Source organism: Pteronotus mesoamericanus, unplaced genomic scaffold (assembly GCF_021234165.1).
Source record: "Pteronotus mesoamericanus isolate MK-2021 breed Mesoamerican mustached bat unplaced genomic scaffold, CSHL_Meso_final scaffold_705, whole genome shotgun sequence".
Lineage (NCBI taxonomy): Eukaryota > Metazoa > Chordata > Mammalia > Chiroptera > Mormoopidae > Pteronotus > Pteronotus mesoamericanus.
Window position 1 is genome coordinate 16,004,482 of NW_026555326.1, and position 19,173 is coordinate 16,023,654.

Here is a 19,173-nt window from a genome sequence, read left to right on the forward strand (position 1 = left end):
TTTTGCCTCACTCCTCCTGGATACTGCTTTCAACGGAATCCGATTTGAGAATGCTGCGGGTATGATTGCGTTTGAAGAGACTAGGGGTGGTTCATTTTCATCCCAGAATCTTTGGGGACGTCCCCTACGCCCTAGCAGTTTTAAACACAAGACCAGTGACGTTTGGGAAGTTGTTGTTGTTGTTGTTGTTGTTTTTCTCCCCTCTTTCTGTTTTAAAGATAAAGCTGATTTATTTAATTTCAAGAGTTTCCTGAGTGTGAGATTGTCGCTCTACATTTTAAGTGTACGAGGACGATGGTGATGCCGTGTTGTTAGCACCGAAGTTGTTGTATTCATTTACTTATTTTAATTCCCTTGGAGATCTAAAATTTAATAAATTCTGAACTGTGATACAATTCCTTGTTTTCATCTTTGCAGACAGGAATCAGGATTTAGATGGCGGGGGTTGGGGACAGCAGGAATTCTGATTTATGTAAAAGAATATGACGGATTACTTACAAGATAAAGTGTTTAAATAGTGTAACGCCCCCAAATTTCCCCTTTACTGTTCACTGGAGAAAACTCTGCCTTTGACTCCCTTCCTTAGGGAAGGTCGCACCCTGCGAGATGCTTCCTCTGTGTATTCAAGTCTCCTCTTCCTCCTCTTCTCCCCCGCCCGCGCCCCCCCCCCCCCCGCCCCCCCCGCCGCGAAGAAGCTGGAAGAGTGTCGGGTGGGGGGGAAGACCCACAGGGCAAGGACTGCAGGAGAATTTTTAAATTATTATTACTGATCCGAGAGAGGGGGAAATAAAACCTGTTTGCTGTTCCACTTACTTATGCACTCACGGGTTGACTTTTGCACCTGTCCTGACTGGGAAGTGAACCAGCACCCTCGGGGCATCAGGGAGATGCGCTCAGGAACTGAGCTCCGGGGCCGGGCTGCAGAAGCACCTTGCTGGTTGCTCGAAGGAGAGGAAGGAAACAGGAGCTGTGGGTTGTGAAGGAAGCAGTGGGAAAGCAGAGGAGAGACGTGAATAGTTATGGCTTGGCCTATAGGCTTTTCAGAGTATTCAAATAATGCAAATAAAGGAATTCAGCTCTTATTTTCAATTACAGTTTGGTTGCTAGGGAGCATTCTTTAAGCTCACCTCACGCTAAAGCTCAGCTTCATGGGCCTTGTCTCCGTAGGGTTGTCCTGGGCTGCAGTGGAAGGGGATGCCCACACCTTTCTCTTGAAACAAAATCTTGAAATCTCAGCACCATTCTCTCTGCCATGAGATTCTTCGTGGGGTGGGAGGAGAGTTTGAAATCACGTTTAACATGCATAAAGTAAAATGCACGGAACCTATATGTACAACATAACAGATGATTATAACGCACACCCCTGTGTAACCTACACACGGATGAAGAAGTAAAATAGTATTAGTCCTTCAGTCTAATTCCTCCCACGCTTTACTTGGTCATACCCCCCTACCTCATCCCCCTCTCCCACTTGATTTCCCCCCACCCCGCCTGCAAATTCTCTCATTAGGGTTACATTTTAACATCCCGTACTGTGAATGGATTTGAGCACTCTCGCGTGTTTGTTAGCCGCTTGGAGATATTTCTTTTTTACGGTTCTAGTCTCCAAGACCCTGCTTGTTTTTCTATAGGCCTCTGTGGCTTTTTCTTCTTATTTTATAAGAGAATCCATTAAATAGCTCCAGTACCAGTTGGCTATGCCAACTGCTAGCAGTCTCTTGATGCCACGCTGCCCGGAAGCCCTGAGGCTGAGTACATACCCACGCACACGAAAGTACCTTTGTCATCAGTTTGGCAGTGCAAGGAAGAAAAGATCCACAAACTCTGCACACGGGCTAAATCAAGACAGCTGGGTGAGGGCATCTGGGATTCTTTGTACACTGGATAGGCCTACGGGGGAGGGAGAACGTGGTCTCCACGTGGGACTATCCTCGTGGCTCCACATAATTCTTGCCTAAAGACGGCAGGCACATCCCTGACTGGTGTGGTTCAGTGGCTGGGTCATCGCAGTCAGGGCACGTGCCTGGCTTGCAGGCCAGGTCCCTGGTTTCTCCCTGGCAACCCATCCATGTTTCTCTCCCTATGTTCTCCCTCTCTTCCCCTCTCTCTAAAAAAAACAAATGAAAAAGCAAGCAAGCAAATAAAACAAACACATAAATAAATAAATGAAATATTTTTAAAACTAGGAAGGAAGGAAGGAAGCAAGCAAGCAAGCAAGCAAGCACTGCCAAAAGATGGCTAGAGCGGGGCACATGGCAGATCTCTCTTTCCCTGGCTGCAAGTACAATGACTGTGGGGCAGGCCAGCATGTGAACAACGGAAGCACCAGCACTCCCCAGCAACAGTGGTGCACTCACATTGTGGTCACCAACCATTCTATTGGCAAGTTGTGACCTAAGAACGGAAGGAAACAGAAGAGGGCAGAGAAAATACCTCAGTTTGAGGCAATCCAGGATATTGTGCCAATCGCCAGACTCCTCACACTGCAGTGGTAACAAGCTAGGGGGAGGTGCCCTCGAGCGTTTGATCGCTGGCAAAATTTTGTGAAAGGTATTTAACATCGGTAGGCTGGCTCCAGGTACATAAAAGAAGAGTCTTTTCCCTACAGAATTGCCGGGACATATGGATAAGAATCTTCTCTGCAGCAGCATTTTTATAATGAAATAAGGTTGCAGAACCAATTTGCTATTCAACAGTGATGTGATGATGTGACTTCCTTTCAAGCTTGGCATTTGGGTGGTGGGCCCCCACGCAGGTTCAACACGTGGATGGCGAATTGCTCTTTCTGTTTGGGGCTTACATGCCCGGGCCGCGGCATGATGTTGCTCTGCAACGATTGTGGGGTGTTCAGATTGGGTAAACCCAAGTGTCAATAGAACCTTTAAAAAGTGCATCCTCACAAGGTCCGTGGACTAAAGCATTCAGTATGGCAGCTGGTAGAGCTTTCAGTGGATGACTCATCTGAATTTGAGAAAAGTAGAAAGGAACCTGTCAAATACCTGTCAATTGAATAAAACTACTGATGCAATGAAGAGAGTCAAAGAGACCAAACAGAAACGCCAAGCTGAATTTATAACGAACAGGTTGGAGAAAAATGAAGAACTACAGAAAGTTCAGGACATCACAGAAGTCAAGCTAAACGTGCATTTCATCCGGGCACCTGGAAAACACGGCGGCGCGTGGGATTACCGCAGGATGTGGACATGGACGTTGGTCCTAACAATCTTACTGTCTGTAACCATTTCTATGAGCGCACTGGAAAATCTCCCTTCGAGGCCTTAGAACATCTAAATTATTGATTTATTTTTTACATAAGGTGACTCAAATGAAGGGTGATTGAAAACACATTTCTTCTACAGTGCTCTCTGCAAAACATCAGCTATTATGGATGCCAGATTGCATCTCAATGTTAAACCTTCACTGATATATGGATTTATGTAAATCATGAAAATCCTGTAAATGCACAAGTGAATAGTGAACATAAAATGGTCCCGCCACTTGTATAATGGCACTGGGCAGCATTTCTGTAATAGCTAATGACACAAACTTGTGGCTAACGATATACAAAATAAATTTCATTTTCAGTAAAAAAAAAAAAAAGTGATACGATGTTTAAACGTATATCAATATATTCAGGCAATGAAAATGCAACTGTTTAAAAAGAAAGAGTTAGACAATCCCGATGATTCCTTAGTGACAAAAATACTAAGAGCTCAGCTATCTGTGGCACTCTTGCATACATGTCCTTATGTGAAGCTCAGAACAGCCCAAGGAACTGCATAATCTGCTGCGGAGGGTGAGAGGTTCCCGGGCACAAAAGGAAGATAGACTCAAGGAACCCCAGGATAGAAAACGGAGAAAGCGGTGGCGGTGGGGCCGGGACGGGGCGGGGAGGACCAGGAGGAGGAGGCGAACAGGTGGTGGGGTGGGGGGTGGAAGGAGGAGGAGGCCGCAGCCAGGTGAGACTAAGAATACAGAGAGAGAACCCGGGTGGAGATAGGGCCCTTTTGCTTCTCAAGTCTCCACGACCACCCGCACGCGGCCCTCCTGGACGGCTCGCCCTCTTTCCCTCTGCCTCAGACGAGAAGGTCTAGGAGAGGTCATCCTCGATCACCTCTCCTCCCTCCAAGGACCTCCGAGGGGAGGATGGGCCCCGGGAAGCGTCGCCCCTCCGTGGTCCAGCGCGCTGAGTTCGGGCTGATGGTGGAGCCCGTGCGCGCTGTCTCTCCCGGGTGAGAGCGGACCGCACAGAGCGCAGTCCTGCTGCTCCCGGAGGAGCAGTTAGACAGCCGGCACCTCGGCCAGCTCCGCGGGCCGCGCGCGTCGACCCAGGTGCCTGCGGGAGGAGCGAGGGATCGGGCCGGGCCCCCTCGAAGGGCTGAGCCCAGGGGAGCGGCAGAGGAACGGGCTGCCCTCCTGCCGCCGCAGCGCCTGTCTCCTCCCGGTGTTAGAAGAGGTTCATCGAGCTCGCTCTGCGAGCACGGGGGGGTTGGAGCGGGGGGAGCGGCTGGGTCAGACGCGAAGGTTGGGGAGCTTGGGGCTGGGGGATGGGCGTTTCCGTCCGCGAGGACACAGCTGGGCTGGAGGAGGAGGAGGGACAAGCGGACCCGGGTTTGGGAGGGCAAGACGCTGACTATACTGGGCGGGGCGAAGGGCGCGCTGGAAGGCGAGGCGGGAGCCGGGAGCCCCCCCCTTCCCCCGGCTGAAGGCAGCACGCGGGCCCGTTTTTCCAGGAAGGGGTGCCTCCTTCGGACCTGGCCGCGGAGGGGCTGCGGCGCGCGAGATCACGGGGCCACTCCTAGCGCGCTGGGCCAGCACCGCGCCCCGCGTGGCCAAGCGCGCTCCGGGGAGAGAGCACGTTAGGCACCTTCTGGACAGGCGACGCAAGAGGCAGAGGGGGTCCACACACTTTGGTCACGAGATAGGAGAGCCAGGAAGAGGGCGGAGCGCTGGCTGAGGCGAACGCACACTCCGTGGGGCAGGAGGGGCGCGGTGCGGCACCACGCGAGAGACGTGGCCTTCCACGAACCGGGGGAGGTCGCGGGAGAGCGCGAAGGGACCTCCCCCCGCCCCCGCCCAAGCAGAAATTGCCCCGTCGTTTCCCACAGGTGGGGAAAACAGGGCTCAGCACCGCCGGAATGCAATGGCCAAGCCACGTCGGGGGGAGAGCCACCTTCGAGATCACGGTGTCTCCCCCGGCCGGGTGAGCGTGAGCGCGCGCCGTCCAAGCACCGAGCGGCCTTCCGGCCCCCGCTCCGCACACTAGGGGCCGCGGCCCGTCTCGCCCGCGTGCCGCGGAGACGCGCACGGGATTGGCCTGTGCAACCGTTGTTTGCACCTGTGGTGTTGATTGCTGGTCCTCCCTTCTGCTCAGGGCAGCAGTCGGCCTTTTCCATTTTGGGCCCACTTCACAGGCTGCCTTTGTTGGGTCGGGACCCGCCACCTCCCTACGAGGCTTGACAGACTGAGCCGACGGTCACCCTCGGCGGGGGCCGCCCTGAGGCACGTCTTCCGAAGGCTAGTGAGCCCTTTCTGCGCGGACACAGCGGACGAGGCCCAGGCGCCGGGCGCCTTCACAGGGCGCTCAGCCGCCCGCAGGACCACCTCTGAGCGGTTGCGAGCTGCGCCGGCTCTGCGCCGCCGCGGGCCCCCGCGGTGTGACGTCCGTGCGGCCGTGCAAGCCTGAGCGAGACATCGAGGAGCCCCGTGAAGCCCCTCGTGCGGGCGGGCGGGCGGCTGCCGTGGAGCAAAGCGCGAGCACTGCGGCCGGAGGAGTGGGCCAGCCGCCACGGGAGTTGAGGAGTCGGCGGGCGGTGGGGGGAACCGAGTCACAGCAGGGTTGCGGGGGAGTGCGGGATGAAGGCAGATTCCTGCGGGCCCGGGCGTCAGCCGGCGCAAAAGGTTTTCCCTGACCGGGAATCGAACCCGGGCCGCGGCGGTGAAAGCGCCGAATCCTAGCCACTAGACCACCAGGGAGGTCGACGGACGCGGCCGCCCTCATTCGCAGGCGAGTGACTCGGGGCCAGCGCTCTGCGGCAGTGCCCGGGGTACGGGAGGAGGGGTGGCGGCGGGGCAGGCTCCTCCCGGGTCCTGCCTGGAACGCCTCCAGCAGGCCAAGTTCTCCCCCTGCCTCGTCCACCAAAGGAGCCCGTGCAGGCCGCCGCGGCCACTCGCCCCGGTCGCCCCTTCCCTCCGCAGACGCGCCTGCGCGAGGCGGCCGCGCGTGAAGAGAGAGCAGCCGGCCCCCGGCGGTGGACCAAGCGGCATCGAGGAGGCGCGACGGGAGGCGCCCAGGGTGAGACCCGGGACCCCCGGCCTCAGAAGGGACTCTGAGGCGTGCGGGGCCGAGGCGGCGGGGATGGAACACACTTTCAAGCGAGGCTCCGTGGCCCTGCCCTGGACGCCGGCTCCTCCCTCCGCCACCTGCCGCGCCCGCACTTTCTCCACCGTAGTCGGCGGAAGCGCGGTCCTTGGGTGCGCCGGCAGGACTCGGAGTTCCCTCCGACGCCGGCGTGTCCTCACATCCAGTGAGCCAGGAATTCGGGTTCTCCCGTCCGTCCGGTGAGCGGACGAGGGCCTGCCCCGGCGATTCTCCGCAGCGGCGGAGGGCGCACTTGGGATCCGACCGGCTCTGCGGGGGCAGCCCGCCCGTGGGCGGCGCGGCAGCGCGGCGCACCCCTGGTCTCTGCTGCCTAGGCGCCCGGGGGAAGCTCTCCCGCAGCCCTTCCCCCAGGTGCCGCCATCAGAGAGGTGTCCAGACGGGGTCTAGAGTCACAGCCGAGTGCGAGCTGGGGGCGGGGTGCTGGCCAAACCGGCCCCGAGTGAGAATCAACCGCGGGGCACAATTGCTCGTCCCAGAACCTGCGCGGACGACTTTCCGGATCAGGGCCCCCGGCCCAGTCGGGCGTGGGATTTGAGGCTTTCCTCTCGAGATCACGGGGTTTCTGCCTTTAGGCCTTCCCTCTGGTTCTGTCCGAAAGCAACCTGTTTTTGAACCTCCGCAAGAGGGATAACCAGGCAGAGGGGTCGGGTCCGCTCGGGGAGGTTCCTCTCGCTCCTCCAGGAACTTCACGCGTGTTTGCGTCGAGCCTGCAGGGGAGACTTAGGGGCCGCTCTATCCGGCTTCCCCGGGCATCCGCGAGGAGCAGATGTGCGGTGCACGGGGAGCGGGGTTTTGATTGTGATGCCCGAACCTGGCACCCGACTTCCACCCGCCGGGCGCGCAGCCTTCGCGGCTGCCGCCCCCGCCGCCCCGCCCCGCCCCGCCCCGCCCCGCCCGCCCGCCGCCGGAATTGTGACGTCGGGCTCGGCGGGAGCTCTGGGGCCGCCCAGGCCGGCAGGGGCACCTAGAGGAAACCAGCTGCCCACTTCGGTCCTGTCCTGAGGGACCCCGAGGGTCCCGACGGGAAAGACAGGCGTTGAGTCTCCTCGCTGGGTAGGCGGAAGAGAAGAAAACCTGTGAAGTTTCAAGATCCGTGTGCTCCCACGAAGTCGACCTCCTTTGGAACCGCATCCTCCCGCGGCTGGCGACGCTGCGTGGCGTCCGGTCTCCAGTCGGGCACAACAGACAAAGCAGAAAACGACGACCCGGCTAGCGGTGAAGAGGCGACCCCTAGCCTTCCCGGTAGGTAGCGCTTGAACTTCCCCGGCCAAGGCTCCCGTGAATCCCAAGGATGCGGCCGAATACATTTTATTTTCCCAACTGCCCTTCTTGGAGGAAAGGATCGATCTGGTGTGAAGCATTTACTAGGACCACTGCTTATTTTATAATTTTTTAAAGCAACTGTTGTTGAGACTGTCACACCACACGAGTATAAACATGTGTCCTCCGAAGTGCCCGTTCTCTGGAAACTCTCACCAGCGCCTTCTCTTTCTCCAGTAGCTGACATCAGCGCCAGACCCTAAAATCAGTTTTCTGGGTCCAGACTATCCTTCCCTTCTCTGTACCTCCCCTTTTCCTCATCTCCTGTCCTAGGCAGGAAAAATAGGCTGTCCCTCAGCCTCCCACTTGCAACATCGCACTCCACGATCAGGTCAGCCCACTGGGTGCCCTCCACGGGACTCTGTCTCCCTAGAAGGAGAGGAAATTAAAAATAGCACAAGGCTTTGCACATGTCACGGTTAGAAATAATTAAGGAAAACTTTGTGAGATCACAGGACTGAAAAGTGAGCTACCTCCACCCACCACCATCCCCTGCAGAAAAATCCGGACTCCGCGATGAGTTTTGTAGTCATTTTGCACGTTCATCCGCCCGTGGGCAGATTTGTTCTCCCCGGCGGGTACAACGGAGGATCTTTGGCCACGAGGGGGCAAACAGTGCCCGTGGGAGAGTGTTGAAGAGCAGGCGTATGAGCTGCGTGATGGTTGCGTGAGCTACCACAGGCTTCCGGAACTAGCGTGTCATTTTTCTGATGTAAAAAAAAAAAAAAGTAAATAAAAAAATATAAATAAACTTTAAAAATCTCATCGTTAAGATCCTTTAGAACTCGAGTAAGACGGAAGCAACATTTTCCAGTGAGGACAGCACATGAACGTGCTTGCTGGGCAGTTGGGGCTCGAAGGACTTTGGTGTCTGGCGCGAAAAGGGGGGTGGGCGGCGTCAGTGCAGAGAAAGCATCTCCCTGGGTCTCCCGGTGCTGAGCGTGTATCTGAGCGGGTAGGCGGGCCAGGTTAGTGCAGTGCAGGGTTTCCTTCCCTTTTTCCCTGGAGTGGCGGCGGGCAGCGGAAAGCGCTGGTCTGTGTTCCCCAGAGAAGGGAGGGCGCAGCCGGCGGGGCTTTAGTCACCAGTAAAAGCTAGGCTCCAGGAACCACCGGCGACGTTGCCGTGACTCGGATTCGAACCGAGGTTGCTGCGGCCACAACGCAGAGTACTAACCACTATACGATCACGGCGCGCTAGAACCGCGGGAGCGGCACTCGCCCTTGTTCGCCGAGCTTTGAGGTAAAAACCGTTCTGCTTCCCGCGCCTCGCTCGTGCCCTGCGAGCGCCCGTTCTTCTCCTTCCTGCTCGCTCTCCCTCCTTCCCTCGCTTCCTCTCAGTTCTGCGCCTCCTGAAACAAAGCAGGCGCCTCCAGCAACTCGCGTCTGGCAGGGTCCGCCCCGAGCCTCTGCCGGGCCTCCCGGGAAGGCCCCGGTCCTCGTCCCCGACTCCCCTGCTCTTTGCCGCCTCTTCTGGTTTCCGGGTACTGACCCGCCCCCCGCACCGCACCCCGCCCCGCGCTATCTCCGGCTCCGGCGCCCGGGGCGGGGCGGGGGCGGGGGCGGGGCGGGGGCGGGGGCGGGGCGGGGCGGGGCGGGGGCAGCCGGAGCCACGTGAGCGCGGGAGCCCGCGGCGCGGTCAACTTTCCCCGGGCCCCTCGGCTCCGGCCCTCGCGTGCCGCGGCCGCGGGCGTCTCCGGGGCGCTGGCCTGGCGCGGCAGTGGAGCGAGGCCAGGGAGACCGTTGGGCGGCCCCATTGTATTCGGAAGCACCCAACGTGCGGGTTTCAAACGCCACCAACCGACTCCGCTTCCACGGCTCTCCGAGGTTTCGGAGCCCGCAAGACCCGCGGGCCACCGGCGAGCGGCTCCGCCCAGCGGCGCCTCCGCCCCTGCTCTCCGCCGGCTCGGCAGCGCTGCCGGCTGGCGCGTCCCTGTGGCGCAGCCGGCTGGCTCGGCCGGTCGCTAAGCCAGGCGCTCGCGGTTCGAGTCCTCGCGGGCGTGCGTTTCGCGTGCTCAAGACGGGAAGCTCTTTCTCTCTCCGTCCTGCACGTTCTCCCCGGCCCCTTAGCGGAGGGGGACCCTCTCCTATTGTTACCCTCGTGGCCTAGTCGTCGTTCCTGTGCACAGACTGACAGACCGTGGTCCACCCGTTCAAGCGTTTCTATAGGGCAGAGTCCCGGAGGAGTCGCCGTGTGCGCGTGCTCTCTGGAGGACCCCGGTCTCTGTCCTTTCCTTGCCTTGGGACGTGTCACCCTTTCCTCCGTCTTTCCAGCGACCGCTCGGGGCTCCGCGCCGCGCACCCGCAGCTCCCCGCACCGGCCGTCGCGGGGCCGCGGACGCCGTCCCGGTTCTCCCCCGCCGGCCCTCAGGCTGGGGTGGCCGCGCCTTGCCCCTTACGGATGCCACGAACCCCGCAGCCCGCCCTTCCGGCTGTGGCTTCAGCGGCCCCTCGTTTTCAAAGAGATGTACACAATAAGGAGAACGCCTCACACCTCCTGCAGTTCCCCGGGCAGGTACCCTTCGTGCCTCCGTGCGAGCCCAGGCCCCCCAGGCGGCGCCGGCGTCCCTCCCCGGGGGGACTCGCTCCCCGTTCCGCGCAGCGTGGGTCTGCGGGGGGCGAGGCCTCACGGCACCCGCGCGTCTGTCGCGTCCTCACTCACCTCCGTTTCCGAAAGCCGTCGGTGGGGTGCGGGTGCGGGTGCGGGTGCGGGTGCGGGTGGGGAGGCACAGCGTTCCACGCCGACCCCCTGCGCCCGTCCGTGGGAGATGCTGCTCCCCCGTCTTCTCGCCGGCGCTCTTTCTGACGGGAGATCTGACATCATCTTTATTTTTGTTTTCGCCATGTACCATGTCTCTTTCCTTCTGCTGCTTTGGAGACTTCTTCTTTTTCGATGGTAAGGAATTTAAATATAATGTGACACGATGTGGGTTTTTTTTTCTTTTATGTTTCTTGGGCTTGTTCACTGTGTTCATTTGGCCTTTTGAATCGGTGCGTTTATACTTTTTATCACAATCGCTTGGTTTTCTGCCACTGTGTCTTCAACGATTGATCCCGCCACCCCGGTCTTTTCAGGGACTTCAGTTACTCGTGGACTAGGTCTCGCTGTGCGCATTTTCAAAAATTATTTTCGGACTCTGAGTTTCTTTTTGGACATTTTCGGTCGTTCGTGGCTTTATGTTGTCTAACCTTCTCCCCCCTCCCCCCGCAATTTCTAATCTGCTGTTAAACCCATCTGGTGCATATATTATCTCAGACAGGATCACTTCCATCTCTAACGTCTGATTCTGGCCCTCAGTATATGTTCCACATTGCTGCTTAACTCTTTGGACACATGCAACAGAGTCATAATGAAATGGGTTATAGACTGAGGGGCCCTAAGGCCTCCCCCAAACCTCGGTGGGGAGTTGGGGGAGAGTGGATGATAGGATTAAGGTACTTTGCACTGCAATGGCAACTTGGTGGCTAGTTTAGTGGCTGTGCTACTGCCTAGGGGCAAGGTGGGCTTGACTTTCGGAATGTGCCCTGACTCCGGACGTAGCCAGGGGAGGCAGTTCCCCCAGGATGACTGGATCGCTCTTGCCCTGGCTTGGGATGGCCGCTGAGAGAATGTAAACTATATGGGAAACAGGCAAATGTAGCTCATTGTGGGAGGAGTCAGAGATGAGGTCCTGTAGGTGGTCAGGGCCAGGATTTAGAACTAAGTGTGGGGAAGAAGAGTGAGGAGCAAGAGCCATGATGCAGCTGGCAGTGAAGGAAGACCCCGGCAGGCTGCCGCATGAGAGAAGAGCCACGCGTGCTGTAGGACGTGGCCTGCCGTGGGCTAGTAAGAACGCAGGCGGGCTGCTTTGACCGTGCCCGCTCTCGCGGACTCCAAAGCCACCAAGGGCTGCCTTGCAAGACGCTGACCTGCTGCCGTGCAAACCCAGACTCTACCTGGACACTTGGGACGTGTGCCTTTCCTGGACTTGACCACGATCCGGTGTACACATGCCTTTCTGGACTATGACGCGGAGGCCGGTGACAGCGTACCCCAGATCCCGAAGGAGGGGGCTGCGGTGTGAGGATGGCGACTTTGGTACCTTGCGGGAGACTGGAGAACTGTTTGCACAGCTGGCTAGATAAGGAAATGGGGATCTCTTGGGCTTGGTTTTGCCTTGTAGCCTCTGGGGAACAAGAGGAGTGCTGGGTCTGGTAGGTAAGGAGAGCTCCAAGCACAAGCGCTCTGAGCGCCCCTCCCTCCCCCCGCCCCCCCAGGTGGGAACATTGTAAATAAAAACCTGTTTCTTCCAGCATTAATTGCTGGGTCGTTCACCAAGGCGCCACGTGGACAGCCGGTCTGCTTGGTTAGGACACTGTTTTAAAGTCCTTTCTGCTAATGTTAACATCATGTCAGTCAGTTCTGGTTCTGTTTTGATTGATTGATTACTCTCCTGAATGTGGGTCCTGTTTTGCTGCCTCTTGGCATGGCTGGCATTCTTTGACTGGATGGCAGACATTGTCAAAGTGTCCCTTCTGGAGCACTGGGTATTTTGGTCATTTTACACAACTTCTTGAATTTCGTCATGGGGCCCAGTGAAGTGACTTATCTACAGTTTGATCCCTTTGGAGCTTGCTTTCATGATTTGTTTTATGTTTTTATTTTTAGGTAGGTCCGCCTAGGGCTGATCTTTCCCACTACTGAGACATCCTTGCAAAGTATGGTTCCCAATGGCCCATGAATTCTGAGCTGTCCAGTGTCCGTGGCGGGCGCGAGTAGGATTTGCTGTGTGATTTCAGCCTATAGAGGAGACTTGGGCCATAGAGGAGAAGGTCAGGGGAGTCCTGGATGTAAAGATAAGTGCGCAGCGTGACCGGGAGGCAGCAAAGGAGGCCTGGTTTGTAGTGGTGAGTGGGCTTCAGGTAGTGATTGAACTCCAGCCCTTGGTTTTGGGGAATGGAAAAATGCAGCTTGGCACCCGAAAACTAACGGATCGTTTGCACCAGGTTTCAACCTGGGGACTTTGGCCATGTAAGGCAGCCACGAGAACCACTACGCTACGGAAACGGGGCAAACGCTCCTGTGCCCGACCCAGAGGAGTGAAAACCTTTACAGACTGCCGCGCCTATTCTGGCCATCGACGTTTTGAACTGAAGAAGGCCCTGGACGGGCCCTCGTGCCAGGCTACCGCGGCTCCAGGAAACCCTGGCTTGCGGTTTCGCGACCCCCGTCCCAGCCCCCGAGCCCGGACCCTGGAGGCCCCACGGTTTGGCTTCGGGATCCCGCATCAAACGCGGGTTTCCAGTTCCTCACCGCAGCGCCCAGGTGCAAGAGTGGTCCCCAAAGACGCCTCCGCTCCGGGCAGCTTCGTTGCACCTGAGCCCCAGGCTCCCCGCACCGCCCAGCAGTGTGGATTCCGTCCCTCTGGCGCAGCGGAGCCGCCCGCCGGGCAGTCAGCGCTCTTGTCTCCTGACCGAAGACAGGTTCCCCGAATGCACCCAGGAACCATAGGACCCGCGGGAGCCGCTGTCCCCGCCCTCCCTCCCCTCTCCTCGCGTGCGCCCGGCCCGCGCGCTCCTCCCGCACCAGCCCTTTCCTCTCAGCGCTTCTGCGGTGTCCTCGCGGCAAGAGAGGGTGTCTCTAGAATCCCCTGGCCAAAACGGGCTCCTTGGGTCCCCGCCGGGGCTGCTCTAAAGCCATTGACAGAGGCCTGTGACCATGACCTCTAACAGGTGCAGGAAAATCCAGGCCAGGGAAGGCGGGGGCGGGGAGCGGTGGATGGAAGGCGAGCTCAAGACACCTCTCCAAAGGGCACGGAGCGGAGCAGAAGACTGGCGCAGTCCTGACCCGGGTGGGCGGATCACCTGACCCTCTTCGCTTCAGAGGCCTTTATTTCCACCTGGCATTTCGGAGTCTGAGGCATGGGTAGGCTGCCCCGGAGCAGGTGTCTCTTGGGCTCTGCTGCCAGACCTGAACAGGCCAGTGGTGACGTTTGGTGTGACCACACCCATCTTCGCAGATGCCATTAAGAACCTGGAAGATGGTGAAGACAAAAACCCTAGAAGATAGATTTTTAAATTTGTTCTCTCTCTGTCTTCCACGCGGGAGTGTGTGTGAGACCACAGTGCGATATTTCATTTTCCTTGAATTTAGAGAGAGAGGAAGGGAGAGGAAACATCAATTTGTTGTTCCGCTTACTGAAGCCTTCACTGGTTGGTGCCGACGGCGCTCTGACCAACCGAGCTGCCAGGCCAGGGCCTACGGTATCATTTTGCTTGGGCTGTACTTTAGCACAGCCACTCTAATAGTTGGTAGTTTCCATAAAGTTAAAAATACACCTACCTTGTTACCTGGTAGTATTACTGCTATTTACTTCCCCATGTGTACATCCTGAAAGGGCTTTAAAAAAAATTATGGCAATGTCATTTGTACTAGGGAAAAGCTGGATAAAACCCAAATGTCCATCAACAGAAGTGATATACCAACTGTTGTATATTCACCTAGTAGATTAATACTCCCCCATGAAAACACCACCTGTCTTTCTCCTCCTCCTCTTCCTTCTTTCTTCCTCTCCTATTCCTCCTCCTCCTCTTCCTTCCATTTCTTTTTACTTAAAGTGGTGCTGTGTTCTCTGACTCCTAGCAGCTGCCCTCTTCCCAGCTTCGCAGTCTCTGTCCCTTGCCAAGAACTGGCAGAGCTCCCTGGGAAGGGACAGAATTAATTGTATTGCAATGAGCTTCTCTCTGTCTTTGAAGCTGATCTAGAGGGCCCTAGCTTCACTGATAGCTGTCCAAAGACTTCACACAGAACTCCTTGAACTCAGATTTTCTCTTGTTGTTTTTAGGGTTAATGCTGTTTTGCGACAAATACTCCATCAAGCGATAACATGGATATTGCCCCCCAAACAGTATGCTCAGCAAAAGATGCCTATTAAAAATGTTGTTGAACACCTAAAACATATCTATTTTAAGGTACCCATGTGAGTCCTGTGTGCTTCCATTTTAGAATGGAAGGAGGGTGCCCTCTTAGGAATATTTTAATGAAAGAGTTCCTAGGTGGATAGGAATGTTCGATACATACACTCCTCTGGCTGATACTTACAATGGTGTATACATTTATCATGTTTCACTGTATAATTTTTATATTTGCATGTTTGACATCGAAATAACATTTATTATTTTTATGGACTTATTTTAATAGTCCATTATTGGAGATTTCACTTCAGATATGACAAACTTGATCACTTGTTGATTATTGTGTAATAGAGTTAAGATAGCCTTTGAGTGATTTTTAACTCTCTTGTCAACTAAAAACTCCCTAGCTGTGGTTTTATTCAATAAAGGAAAGCCAGTTCTGGATGATTTGATCCTGTTGTTGAATGACATTTGTGATCAGTTGTATGACAACATAGCTGCACTGGAAGATGTAAGCAAAGCGTTCTTTAGAAACATGAAACGGGTACGCAATGTGAGCTCTGTCTAGGTAGTTATTTTAATTTCATTGGAGGAAATGTCACTTCCTCACTATCAGAATTTTAGAGACATCAGTTTAGCGATTTATCCTTCAATGATTCAGGGAAAACAATTTTTTTTATAATAGTCTTTCATCTTTTCTGTGAGCTTATAATTGCTTGAGGAATTTGATGGTGTACTTGAGCTTTATCCACTTTTAGAAAAAAAACACATTGCACCTTCTTTATAATCAGATTTGTCTTCAAATCTCTGAAAGTATATTGTAAAGTCTCTAAAATGTTTTTGAAGCCCTGTTGCAAATTTTGAGGAACTTTCTCATATGGGCGGATCACCTAAGTTGGGGTGATCCTTGAAGTACTTTAACTGCAAGATGAACGTGAAAAAAGTGTTGGCAGACAGGCAAGCGTGGAAGGGAGCAGCAGGGCAAAATTCGCTTCGGAGCTTGACTGACCAGAGAAAAAGGTCCCCACTCAGCCCACAGGGCGCGCCTGCCCTCTGGGCACACAGACCCAGGCGGGGGAGAGAGACAAACCAAGTCCCTTACATGAACCTCCGATCATTTGCACGGGGCAGCAGTGAAGGTGATCGCCCATCACTTTTTAGATCTCATTGTTTCCACCGCAGCAAGTTCAGGGCACGGGTTCTCAGGTCGTTCTCAGAGAAGAAACCCCCCAAGATGAGCCCTAGCAGGGCCTCCGGCAGAGGAGGTCCTCCCAGAGGGACTCCATCAGATTCCTGGGCTCTCGGAGAGAGACACACACACAGACAACACAGAGACAGGGCAGGGGTAGGCCCCGGCGGGGAGGGGTCGGAGATGACGGGAAGACTTGGATCCGTCAGTGAGTCACACGTAGCCCTGAGTTGGAGTAACACCTACATCTGTCATCATTTTTTATTAGCAAAACCAGACACAACCCTTTTTTCCTCCAGGAAGACTTCCTTGATTGACAGTCACCCAAGTTGCACTCATTGCCCTTCCCCTTAACAGGCTGGATTGTGGCTTTGCCCTTGGGCTCTGACTCAGCACAAAACCCACCCCCAGTCTGCTCCCACACGGGCCCTGACGCTGCCACTCCAGGTCAGCCACTAGCATCATCTTGGCGCCTGTCCTGGCCCCTCCCAGGCCGCTCTGCCTCTCCGCGCTGGCCCTTGGGGCTCTCATCCAGAGCCAGGAGACCTCCAAAACCAGGGTCCACCTAGGGTGTGCCTCTGCCCTCCTGTCCTGTCCCATCACATCTGTGTAGTGACTGAGTGATAAAACATCACGTGTCAGAGGGTCAGCTCCCCAACAGCAGAGACTCCTCCCTGTCAGACTGATGCTGAGAGCAGGGGCTGTTCACCCCTCACACCGGGGCGCCTGGAGGCAGGGGCTGTGTCTCTCACCCAACAGTGGTGGTCCCCTCCTTGGGGGATCGGAACCTCCCGTCACGGATCCATCGCTGGCACCCTAACCGTGAACGGAGCAATGTCAGGAAGTGCTTTATTCTCTTCCCTCCCAGGTGTCCTTCCCACAGGCACGCACATGCGTGTGCACACACATCAGGCACACGCAGACACACGTGGCCGAGCTCCACGCTGCCGCCCACAGCTGGGTCACGTGGCTCTCGGGCAGGCCCCCGTGGGGGGCGTGCCGTGCTCCGTCTAGTAGAGGCTGTGCTGGGTGCAGTAGTGGGCGCACAGCTGCCGGTGGTACTGCAGGTGGTAGTCCCTCAGCAGCTTGCCCAGGATGTACAGGAACTCGTCAAAGCAGATCTGGTTGTCCTTGTCCTTGTCCGCTGCCCGGAACAGCTCGGTGACGAAGTAGGGCTCCTTCCGGCCCTGAGGAGGGGGGCGGAGGGTCAGCCAGCACCCAGGCACTTGTCCCGAGCAGCTGGCCAGGCTCTCCACCTCCCGCTGGTGAAGGACCGGGGCAGGGGAACTGTGTGTGGCCCTGCCTGCCAGAGTCTTGCCGGAAACAGCCCCTCCTCACTCAGTGACCAGGAGTCCCCATGTGCTGCAGAGTCGGGCAGAAGGGACAAACGGGTGCCGGGCACCTGGACCTGGGCTGCATGGGGCAGACAGAAGGCGCAGACGGGGCACTGCCTGCTGGCCGGCCACCTACAGTGGCCGAGCAGGGCCGAGCGCCTGGTCCTCCGCGGCCGGCTGTGTAAGTCTGTCTGCCCTGATGGACTACAGGTTCCCCTGCGGGGGCACCCCCGCCTGGGACTCTGCAGCGGGAGTTGGCCAAGGCCGAGCCCCCTGGGCAGCCTCCCGTCTGCACCTCCGGCACCGCTGCAGGGCCAGCCCCAGTGGCGTCAGGATCTGCATGGGGTGACATCTGCCCAGCAATTGTTTATGACAACTGGCCTGTGTCCTAAGGAAATGCAGAACGAGGGAAAAGGCAATGGAACTGTCTGGGATGTCTCAGAACAGGCGGCCCTCAGGGCTAAGGACTGGGGACAGCGAAGGAGAGGAAAGGGGCATGTGAGGTGGAAGGGATAGCGGGAAGCGAGGCAGGGTAAAGACGCAACGAAGAGACAGAAGGAGAAGATGAGGGAGCCCAGGGCAGGGGCAGTGAAGCAGGTTTCAGCAGGATTGGGTTGGTGGCGGGGAGCCCCGTGGACAGCCCTCAGAAAGCCACGGGGGAAGGATGTTGTTGCATCTGTAAGAAGCTGGGGGCCTGGAGAACCGCCCCGGGCCCTGGGGGCCAGTTGGCACCTTCTGTCTCTCCCCACTGCCCACCACCTGCTACCCGAGGGTCCCCAACATTTCAGTCAGGGCCACTGGAGTCCTCTGGGCATCCCCAGGGCATGGCACGGAGGACAGACACTCCAGCTGGCCTTGCAGTCCCTGGGGAGCCCAGAAATCACACAGCAGGGCCTGCTGGCAGAGAAGGTTCCAGGGCCTGAAGGCAGCGAAGTTCCCCAGGCCTGCGCAGGGTGTCTGGGCAGCCTAGATTCGGGGCTGGCCCCCAGGCTGGTCTGAGACCCCGTCAGCCTGGGGACAAGAGGGAGAAGGGAAGCTACATTTCCTCTCCGCCCACACCTACTCCCTCCTGGCTTCCCTCTAACCCAGCCATCCTCCCCAGATGTGGGGGCAGGGGCGGTTTGTGCCAGACCCAGGAAAGGGGGCTGCATTCAAAGGGCAGGTCACCGCGGGCCCTTTGAATGCGGGCGGTGACTGAAAGGCCTAGGGGCAGAGAGGAGGTTTAGGACATGTTTTCGCAGGAAGCTAACAAACAGAGGCGCGCACAGCTTTGGGCTTCGGATTAGTGATATCTGGGCCGGAGTGGGGCCAGGCAGGAAGCTCCTGGAGGTTCAGCTGCCAGGGCCCACCCTCCCTGGGCCATGGGCCCTGCCCTCCCCCACCCCTCAGTTCAAACCCCCCTGGGAGACGGCCGCCTGTACCCACACCCTCCTTCCACCCCACAACCAGCCCTCTCCTTCGTCCCGCCTGACCCCAGGCCCACGCACCAAGCTCTGCATGAAGCGGGGCACGTTGTCCATGAGCAGGGCCTTCAGCTCCTCCAGGGACAGGGTCTCCACGTCCCCCTCCCGGGCCGCGTACTGGTGGTAGCTGTGGATGATTTGGAAGAGGGATTCCTCCACTGGTGTGTCCGTCATGGCGGCTGGGACCCTCTGACGGCAGAGGGACTGGGGCCAACTGTGGAGACGCGGGTGCGGAGCAGCTGGGAACAGTGGAGTATCTGCGGGGAGAGGGCAGCAAACACCGCCTGTGGGCCAGCTCCCTGCAAGGGCCCTTCCCCCAGGAGGCTTCTGCCTTTTCCTTCCCGCCCACCTCGTGTCAGGGCCCCTCCCTGCCCGTCTTCGGTGCCTCCAATTATGGCAGCCAGTGCTGTGACTCCTCACAGGCTCCTCATCAACACAACTGAGCCTTAATTGCATTCCTGAGACGATATCGCAGGGCACATGATTCCTAACATTAACTCAACCCCTTTCAGGGACCCACCTTCCCTCAGAGCCTGAACCGAAGCACCTCAGATGCACACGAGGTCACGAGGTTGTCCACCCCCTGCCTCGGCG

The 19,173-nt window shown here is 57.1% G+C and overlaps 1 protein-coding gene and 2 non-coding genes across 3 annotated transcripts; all 3 read right to left on the reverse strand.

Annotated features, from left to right (window-relative positions):
• Window positions 1-5,904: 5,904 nt before the first annotated feature.
• TRNAE-UUC (transfer RNA glutamic acid (anticodon UUC)) lies at window positions 5,905-5,976 on the reverse strand. The gene has a single exon. It is a non-coding gene; the product is annotated as a tRNA-Glu (tRNA).
• Window positions 5,977-8,821: 2,845 nt separating this feature from the next.
• Window positions 8,822-8,893, reverse strand: TRNAH-GUG (transfer RNA histidin (anticodon GUG)). Its single transcript has one exon. It is a non-coding gene; the product is annotated as a tRNA-His (tRNA).
• Window positions 8,894-16,792: 7,899 nt separating this feature from the next.
• LOC129062290 (protein S100-A15A) lies at window positions 16,793-18,753 on the reverse strand. Its single transcript, XM_054563149.1, has 2 exons — window positions 18,604-18,753; window positions 16,793-16,969 (listed from the first exon to the last, which is right to left on the reverse strand). The coding sequence occupies exons 1-2, from the start codon at window positions 18,751-18,753 to the stop codon at window positions 16,793-16,795; spliced, it is 327 nt and encodes a 108-aa protein (XP_054419124.1).
• Window positions 18,754-19,173: the final 420 nt, after the last annotated feature.